Source organism: Procambarus clarkii, chromosome 30 (assembly GCF_040958095.1).
Source record: "Procambarus clarkii isolate CNS0578487 chromosome 30, FALCON_Pclarkii_2.0, whole genome shotgun sequence".
Classification (NCBI taxonomy): Eukaryota; Metazoa; Arthropoda; class Malacostraca; order Decapoda; family Cambaridae; genus Procambarus; species Procambarus clarkii.
In genome coordinates this window covers 9,357,028-9,366,430 of record NC_091179.1, presented here as the reverse complement: position 1 = coordinate 9,366,430, position 9,403 = coordinate 9,357,028, and the positions used below count along the sequence as shown (strand labels likewise).

At 37.5% G+C, this 9,403-nt stretch overlaps 1 protein-coding gene across 1 annotated transcript; it reads left to right on the top strand.

Annotated features, from left to right (window-relative positions):
* The first annotated feature begins 479 nt into the window (after window positions 1-479).
* Window positions 480-9,115, top strand: LOC123747991 (uncharacterized). The gene is made up of 6 exons (XM_069333637.1): window positions 480-996; window positions 7,462-7,551; window positions 7,657-7,774; window positions 8,077-8,220; window positions 8,312-8,428; window positions 9,024-9,115. Exons 2-6 carry the CDS (start codon window positions 7,462-7,464, stop codon window positions 9,113-9,115), a joined length of 561 nt encoding a protein of 186 aa, XP_069189738.1. The 5' UTR covers window positions 480-996.
* Window positions 9,116-9,403: the final 288 nt, after the last annotated feature.

Sequence of the window (9,403 nt, the reverse complement as noted above, 5' to 3'; positions counted from 1 at the left end):
ATTCCAAGTCCGAGGACTAGATTTAACTTAAAAGGTACACCCGTAGTAAGTATGAGACCTTAGCCTATAGTGACATGGAAACTAATTCTGCAGAAACCTAAAGGTTAACTGGTACTAGAATTAAGGCCGAGTGCAAATGTGTAGCCCAGCAAACACAGAACGTTTGTGGACGTTTTTAAATGGTCCCACAAAGGTAATACTGTAACTTTTGACATAAATACGTATATCTGACGTTCTTAAAACCAAAGGATATAACTAAAAACATATATTCTTGAGACACAATTTTTTAAGATTTATGTAAAAATTTAAAAATAATAGTAAATGCTATGGAATTATAATGTTTTCATGCTTTATATTTAAGAATAAATAATTTTCAGTCAACATTTAGTTTTTTTTGTTTACTTTCTGTAAAGCTATCCAATTTACGTTCTTATAACATAAATATAACATTTATATGACGTCAGTATAACGTTATTTACACGACATCATTACGTTATTATGATGTTATATTAACGTATAATTCCTGTGTGAAAACCAGAATATATATTGAACTTTATGTTTTAAACCTTGTAAAGTTATCATAAAACTTGGAATAAGACGGTAAGCATGCTTTACTTATGAAAATATACAAACAAATCAACAAAAACATTTTAACATAAAAACATGAACAACATGAATAAAAACATGAATGAATTTGTAAAGAATTTTTTAATTTGAGTTAAACTAAATACAAACTTAATATGTTTTGCTAACGCAAAAATATATTCCCGAGGTATTGTAATTGCAAATAAATATTTAATACAATTATTTGTATCATTTTTTTTATTTTAGATTTCCGTATTGCTTGATAATATATAATAGCGTTTAGATAATGCTAGCGCTGGACATTCTTTAGGCTCGTTGCATGTTGTGGTAGTCGCCGCCATTTTAAAACCGTGTCGAGAGGGACTGCTGTTGGCTTATCCACAAAATCCTGCTGCATCTTCAATAGTTAAGGTAACTGTTTTCTTTTATTTGCTCTTAGACATGTGTAGTATATATATAAGCTTGTGGTGGTAGGCTGGATGGTGTGTTGATGGCCCTGGCTGGAGGTGTGTTGATGGTGGTGTTGTGTTGATGGCCCTGGCTAGTGGTGTGTTGATGGTGGTGTTGAGTTGATGGCCCTGGAGGCGTGTTGGTGGCCCTGGAGGTGCGTTGATGGCCCTGGAGACGTGTTGGTGGCCCTGGAGGTGTGTTGGTGGCCCTGGAGGTGTGTTGGTGGCCCTGGAGGTGTGTTGGTGGCCCTGGCTGGAGGTGTGTTGATGGTGGTGTTGTGTTGATGGCCCTGGAGGCGTGTTGATGGCCCTGGAGGTGTGTTGGTGGCCCTGGAGGTGTGTTGGTGGCCCTGGAGGTGTGTTGATGGCCCTGGAGGTGTGTTGGTGGCCCTGGAAGTGTGTTGATGGCCCTGGAGGTGTGTTGGTGGCCCTGGAGGTGTGTTGATGGCCCTGGAGACGTGTTGGTGGCCCTGGAGGTGTGTTGGTGGCCCTGGAGGTGTGTTGGTGGCCCTGGCTGGAGGTGTGTTGATGGTGGTGTTGTGTTGATGGCCCTGGAGGCGTGTTGATGGCCCTGGAGGTGTGTTGGTGGCCCTGGAGGTGTGTTGGTGGCCCTGGAGGTGTGTTGGTGGCCCTGGAGGTGTGTTGGTGGCCCTGGAGGTGTGTTGGTGGCCCTGGAGGTGTGTTGGTGGCCCTGGCTGGAGGTGTGTTGATGGTGGTGTTGTGTTGATGGCCCTGGAGGCGTGTTGATGGCCCTGGAGGCGTGTTGATGGCCCTGGAGGTGTGTTGGTGGCCCTGGAGGTGTGTTGGTGGCCCTGGAGGTGTGTTGGTGGCCCTGGAGGTGTGTTGGTGGCCCTGGAGGTGTGTTGGTGGCCCTGGCTGGAGGTGTGTTGATGGTGGTGTTGTGTTGATGGCCCTGGAGGCGTGTTGATGGCCCTGGAGGTGTGTTGGTGGCCCTGGAGGTGTGTTGGTGGCCCTGGCTGGAGGTGTGTTGGTGGCCCTGGAGGTGTGTTGGTGGCCCTGGAGGTGTGTTGATGGCCCTGGAGGTGTGTTGGTGGCCCTGGAGGTGTGTTGATGGCCCTGGAGGTGTGTTGGTGGCCCTGGAGGTGTGTTGATGGCCCTGGAGACGTGTTGGTGGCCCTGGAGGTGTGTTGGTGGCCCTGGAGGTGTGTTGGTGGCCCTGGAGGTGTGTTGGTGGCCCTGGAGGTGTGTTGGTGGCCCTGGAGGTGTGTTGGTGGCCCTGGCTGGAGGTGTATTGATGGTGGTGTTGTGTTGATGGCCCTGGAGGCGTGTTGATGGCCCTGGAGGTGTGTTGGTGGCCCTAGCTGGAGGTGTGTTGATGGCCCTATATATATATATATATATATATATATATATATATATATATATATATATATATATATATATATATATATATATATATATATATTATGAATATCAGAGGTCCCAGGACATTGGACCCAGGACAATTATTGTGCATGTGTAGTATGTATATTTATGTAGTATATTTGGCATATTTTTGGCATTTAGTTAATGCCAGTTAGTGGCATGTCTCTGCACCGTTTCCAGTTTGTTGATATGCTTCTTAAGATATGGGCACCATACAACTGCTGCATACTCCAACTTTGGTACAATACAATATAATACAATACAATTTTATTTAGGTAAGGTACATACATACAATAAATATTTACAAGGATTGTTTAACTTATAGGTATAGCTAGTACATACAATGCCTAAAGCCTCTATTACGCAAAGCGTTTCGGGCATGATAAACTTAAATGACAAGCTTAATACTAATTGAACATAATGAGTAGAATGAAAACAAGAAATGAAAACATAGATGAAAAAGCAGCACAAATACAATTATGTCGACAAACAGCGCTCTTTAAAGAAAAAAACAGACATTGGTTGACAAAAGAAGGGTAAGGTAGGTTACAGGGAATTTATTAGGTATAGCTTCGCTTTTAACTTAAACTGGTTGAGAGAGGTACAGTCTTTAACATGGTTGGGAAGGTCATTCCACATTCTGGGCCCCTTGATTTGTAGAGCATTTCTAGTTTGATTAAGTCGTACTCTAGGAATATCAAAACTGTATTTATTTCTGGTGTGATGCTCATGGGTTCTGATACAACCTTCTATGAAGCTTTTGAGATCAGGATTGGCATTATAGTTTAGCGTTTTATATATGTATAATACACATGAGAGAATGTGCAGTGACTTAATGTCTAACATATTCAGAGATTTAAGTAGGGGTACCGAGTGATGTCTGGGGCCAGAATTGGATATTGTCCTAATAGCAGCTTTGTGTTGAGTAATTAGAGGACGTAAGTGATTTTGGGTAGTAGAGCCCCAAGCACAAATACCATAGTTGAGATATGGATAGATAAGGGAGTAATAGAGAGTCACCAGGGCAGGGCGAGGTACATAATATCTGATCTTAGAAAGAATGCCCACAGTTTTTGAAACTTTTTTTGATATGTTTAGAATGTGTCCCTGGAAATTAAGCTTGTGGTCAATGAGAATGCCAAGGAATTTGCCATCTAATTTGTTACAAATTTGGGTATTGTTTATTTTGAGATTTATTTGATTAGAGGATTTATTGCCAAACAGAATATAAAAGGTTTTGTCAATGTTAAGGGTCAGTTTGTTGGCAGTTAGCCACAGATGGACTTTATTTAGCTCAGTATTTACTGTGGCATTTAGAGCAAGGGGATCAGGACTGGAGTAAATGAAGGTTGTGTCGTCAGCAAATAGAATTGGTTTGAGGTGTTGGGAGGCATTTGGAAGGTCATTAATGTAGATGAGAAAGAGGAGAGGGCCAAGTATGCTGCCCTGGGGAACACCAATGTTGATGGGTAGGGTGGGAGAAATTGTATTATTCACAGAAACATATTGGAGCCTGTCAGTAAGGTAGGATTTGAGGTATTGTAGGGAGTGTCCTCTGACTCCATAATGATGTAATTTAAGAAGAAGGTTTTGGTGGTTGACAGTGTCAAAAGCTTTACGCAGGTCCACAAACAACCCAACAGGGAACTCATTTTTATCAAGAGCTGTATGAATCGAGTTAAGCATACTAATAAGTGCATCGTTAGTGCTTTTTTTGGGTCTGAAGCCATATTGGCAAGGGCTAAGTATATTGAGTTTGGCTAGATATGAGTAAAGCTGCTTATAGATTAGTTTTTCAAAATTTTTTGACAAGTTTGGCAGGATAGATATAGGTCTGTAGTTGTTAACATCTGTGAGATTACCACATTTGTGGACAGGCGTTACTCTCGCTTTTTTTTAGAATATCTGGGAAGGTTTGGAGTTCAAGTGACTTGTTGAAGAGCAAAGCAATAGCAGGGGCTAAAGATCTGGAGGCTTTTTTGTAAATTAAAGTTGGTATCTCCTCAAGGGCACCAGACTTGGTTTTAAGGGAAAGGATTATCTCATTGACGTCAGTGGAATTAATAGGCTTTAGGTACAGAGACTGTGGATAGTTACCTAACAAAAAAAATTGTGGTCTAACAAAAATGGTCTAACAAAAATTGTGAACAATTTCAAAATTTCTGTTGAAGAAATCCTGTTTCCTAGTTCTGCATCTGTTTTGGTATAACACCTCCTTTTTTTCACACCTCTATTTTTTACATTCATCAATGTTTCGGTACGTGCAATAGTATGTATTGTTTCATTGCAGATAACAGCATTTAAATTTTGTTTGTTTCTTAGACTTAGACTCGTACTACCAAGTTGCTGTTGGCAATTGGATAATTTTTTTATGAAGTCATTTGTTATTTTTTCCCCTATAGTAATTTATGCTTTTGATCTCAATTAGTTTTATATCCTAGCTTTTTAATTTTTTCCCCTTATATATTGCCATCTTATCTGTCTGCTTTACATGGCTTAAGCAGAGTCATGTCTGCTTAAGCCTTTGTTATTTTACTAATTTACCTGTTTTAATTATTATTTGTTTTCAAAGTTTAGTTTACCCCATTTTATTTGCTTTTTGCTGTACAGTACTTTACTAATAATCTTGTAATAGTAATTGGTAATGTAGCACTTGGCCTTTCTCCTTCAGAATGTATGCACACATTATAGAAAAAAGAAGAGAATACCACACAAGATGGCAGCGTATGTCACGGGCCAAAAAGCGACGCCTAAAAGAACAGGCGTCCCAGCGTGGCAAAAATGAAAATAGTGATGAGGTTGAGATTCAGTTGTTGAATCAGGATCCTTTGGCCAATGTTACAACAAACAGCATAGACGATGACCATGCTGCTTTGTCATCTAATTCAGAACCTAATATTGGTTGTGGAGCCAATGAAGATGCATCATCTCTGGAAAGTCAGAGAGAGAGAGATTGGACTTGGGACATGATTGATGAGCATGACCCAATATCATCAGAGTCAGAGAGCAGTGGTGATGAGGATGATAAATCATTATCAGATGTATTGTTAGTATGGGTTAATAAATATGGCATAACACACAATGCCATTGATAATTTATTAAAAAAATTGAGAAAACAGGGACATGCTGACTTGCCAAAAACAGCTCGTTCGTTACTGAATACAGTTAAACATATACCTACTGAGACTAAATCAGGCATGATGTATATCTACTTGGGGTTAGAGGAGGAAATGTTGAAAACTTTAAGGCTGTATCCTAAATCAACAATAAGAGATTTGGCAGAAATATCTTTAATTTGCAACATTGATGGTTTGCCAATATTTAGAAGTAAAAATGAAGTTTATGGCCTGTTCTTTGTGCTATCAATAATGTCAAACCTATAAGAGTTTTCCCAGTAGTCCTCACATACGGAAGCTCTAAACCTAGTGATTTAGATTTTTTAAATGAATTCATTCAGGATTTGAAAAAAATTATGCACTATGGATTTAAAAATGATGACAAAACATTGCCAGTAAAACTAAAAGGAGTCATATGTGATGCCCCAGAAAAAGCAATGGTGAAGGCAATCAAACTCCACTCTGGCTACTTTGGGTGTGATAGATGTACCCAAGAGGGTGTTTGGAATGGAAGAATGACTTATCAACAAGTGAAAAATTTACAACTCATAACAGATGAAGATTTTCGTAATCAATCTAATTCTCAACATCACCATGGTAGATCACCATTCTGTGACTTAAATATAAATATGGTGAGTACTTTTCCCATAGACTATATGCATCAGATATGTCTTGGGGTTATGAAAAGGTTACTTCTTGCCTGGATACGAAATAAAAACGTAAAATTATGTGCTCGCCAAGTTGATGAAATTAGTCAGCGTCTAATTCAACTAACACAATTTGTGCCTATGCACTTTGCACGTAAACCTCGAAGTCTTTCAGAGGTTGATAGATGGAAAGCGACTGAATACAGGCAACTCCTTCTCTACACCGGTAAGATTGTACTGAAGGGAATCTTACCCAAAGAATTGTATGACCATTTCCTGACTCTGAGTGTAGCCATTTCTATTCTTGTATCACCTAAATTGATTCAGTTAAATTACAGCCAATATGCACATGATCTTTTGCTGTACTTTGTGTTAAAGGCTCGTGAGCTGTATGGTAAGGATTTTTTAGTGTACAATGTACACTGCCTAACACACATATCCTCTGATGCCAAAGAGTTTGGTAGTTTGGACAGATGTTCAGCATTTCCATTTGAAAATTACCTGCAGCAGGTTAAGAATATGGTTCGATCAAGTAAAAACCCTCTTGTTCAAATTGCAAAGAGGCTGAAAGAGATGCAGCATGCTCAAAGGATTTATACACCAAATACAGAACATAAAATATATACCAAGGCACCAAACAATGCCTATTTGCTGAATAATGAAACTTGCTGCCAAGTTTTGGACACTGTCAGTGACACCGATGAAAATGGAGACAGCATGTTCCTTTGCAGGGTATATTCGAGAAGTATACCTCTCTTTGAGAAACCTTGTAACTCCAAATTAATTGGAGCATTTAAGGTTCTTACTAGGAATTCATCCATGAAGGTGATTCCAGCAAGAAAACTAAACCGCACAGGTATGATGATCGAGACAGAAAGCGCAAATACTTTTCTGTCAATACTACATGACTTATGACAAGTACGTATTTAAATACTGTATCCATGCTTTAATAATAGTTTGAACTAATATTGTAAGTTAATGAGATTCACAATTTTGTTTTTTATTAAAGCTATTATCTTTTGACCAATATTTACCTGTTTAAAAATCCCATTACCCTGTATTTCATGAAAATTATTAATATTTTGAGAGCACATTAAGAGATAAAACTGTATTAAGCCTTTTAGTCCATACATGGCAGCTACTGTTTATACCAACCGAAAATCATTTACAAATGTGGCTAATCTATGATTGACACAATCAAGTAAATCTATTACCAACTTTATGCTAATTTCTTTTTTGGGGGAGAACAACCCTTAATAAGATTTTTCAATTTTGTAGATGACATCTGAAAAGCGGTATGCAGTGGTAGGCTTCAATGATCGTAGTGTGGGTATCATCTCCACAACCTGGATTGAAAAATCTGATGATGTAAGCATTACTTTGAAACTAAAAAATTGCATATATTGAGTTGCTTTAAAAATATTCCAAATTAGTGCTAAAATTAGCATGTAACAGTTTATTTCGACTTTTCAGGAAAAAATATTGTGCTGGTGGCCACAGAGCAGGCATACAGTTAGTGCCCAAAAGCACGAAAAGCCAGACACGACAAATTGGCGAGTGCATGTCGTATCAACAATCCTATCAACAACTGGTAGGTATTAAATTTATAATTATTAAGATTTAAGATACAAGACACCTATTCATTCATTCACCATAACTTTAACACTGCAGACAAAAACAGCATTATAATTATATTTTAATCACAAGATGGGTTTCCTCATAGCTACTTAAGACTTTTGTGCCCCAGTTATAAGTTCCAAATCATGTACGTCGTTTTATTAAACATCTCTTTAGGAAGCTGATTTAAGTTATTTCTTAGTGTTCACTACTCTACTAGGTAACGATAAATATATATCTCGCTGATATATTACTAATTATATTCAATTATTACAGATGATTTTGACGTTGCAAAACGAAGATGCTTAGCTGCGGAAGACACTTCAAATGTCGAAACTGAAGACGATATGGGCTATCCTCGACAACGAAAAAGGAAACCATGCTTCAAATATGAAGAAGAGAATTCCGAGAATAACAAACGTAAGCATTGATAACCTACTACAGTAATTTAAAAAAAATTTGCAACTTGAAAAATGCCATTCAATACATTAAGCAATTTAAATAATTTCAGGCAATCATCACTCGTCTCAATCCAAGAAGAAGTGTTCGCCATCTTCATATGAGAATACACCTTCAAAAGAAATAAGTCCTCCGCAAATACCATATTATTCTGGTATATTAAGTGAATGTAAGGATTAGTAGTAAATAACATTAAAAGTTCTAAATTGATATTTAACCATGCTTCCTTTGTTTGGTTATTTATGCTTTTGGTTTAAAAAAAAACTAAAAACTGCTCTAAACTTAGTTCTTGCTTTTTTTGTTTTTTTTTTTTTGTTTAATTCCTTCTGGAAGTACTAGAAGCTTTGAGTAATTTTTATGCTTATCTGGAATTTCTGTATAGAAATATGTGTTTATTTCTAATTGTTTAATATTAAGTATATTATTCTTTTATGTGCATATGAGGTCTAGTGAACTTTTCCCACTTTGTCTAGCAGGTGCTTTTCACTTGTCACAGTTCAGGGAAATTTTGGTTTTCCTTTGATCTAGTCACTAGAAACAAGCAGGTTTGTTATTACTTTTCTTTTTGTTTGTCCCTTACGTGTTAATTTGTCCTTTATCTTACCTTTACCTTACGTGTTAATTTGTCCCTTACCTTAAGTTAATTTTTAAAATATGTATCTCATATTGACCCCCACCTCTCTCATGTTAGTTCAAACTATATTAAAGTCTTAAAAATATATTTTGGTTAACAAGTGTTTGAAATAAGCATAACTCCTTTTCAGCTAATAGAACAGTCCTACAAAAGCCGTCTCCAGTGAAGACTACACTTCACAATACACCTTCAACGCCATCAGTATTTCCTCATGAAGGCTGAGAAGTGCATTCTGGCTACTAAGTACGACATATATATATATATATATATATATATATATATATATATATATATATATATATATATATATATATATATATAAATATATATATATATATAGATATATAGATAGATATATAGATAGATAGATAGTCAGTGTCAGACCACGGAGGAAAATTGAAACAAGAATTTTTCCGATGCAGGAACCACACACAGGCCCAAACATGGATAATCATAGCATAAAAATAGTAAATATTTACAATGAATTAGTGAGACAAATGTGTTCCAATG

What these genes read in the sequence shown, in the direction of transcription:
- LOC123747991 (XM_069333637.1), top strand. Translation starts at nt 7,462, where the DNA reads ATGACATCTGAAAAGCGGTATGCAGTGGTAGGCTTCAATGATCGTAGT. An exon ending in AACAATCCTATCAACAACTG is followed by an intron (nt 7,775 to 8,076) that starts GTAGGTATTAAA and finishes CAATTATTACAG; the next exon opens with ATGATTTTGACGTTGCAAAA. An exon ending in TTCTGGTATATTAAGTGAAT is followed by an intron (nt 8,429 to 9,023) that starts GTAAGGATTAGT and finishes ACTCCTTTTCAG; the next exon opens with CTAATAGAACAGTCCTACAA.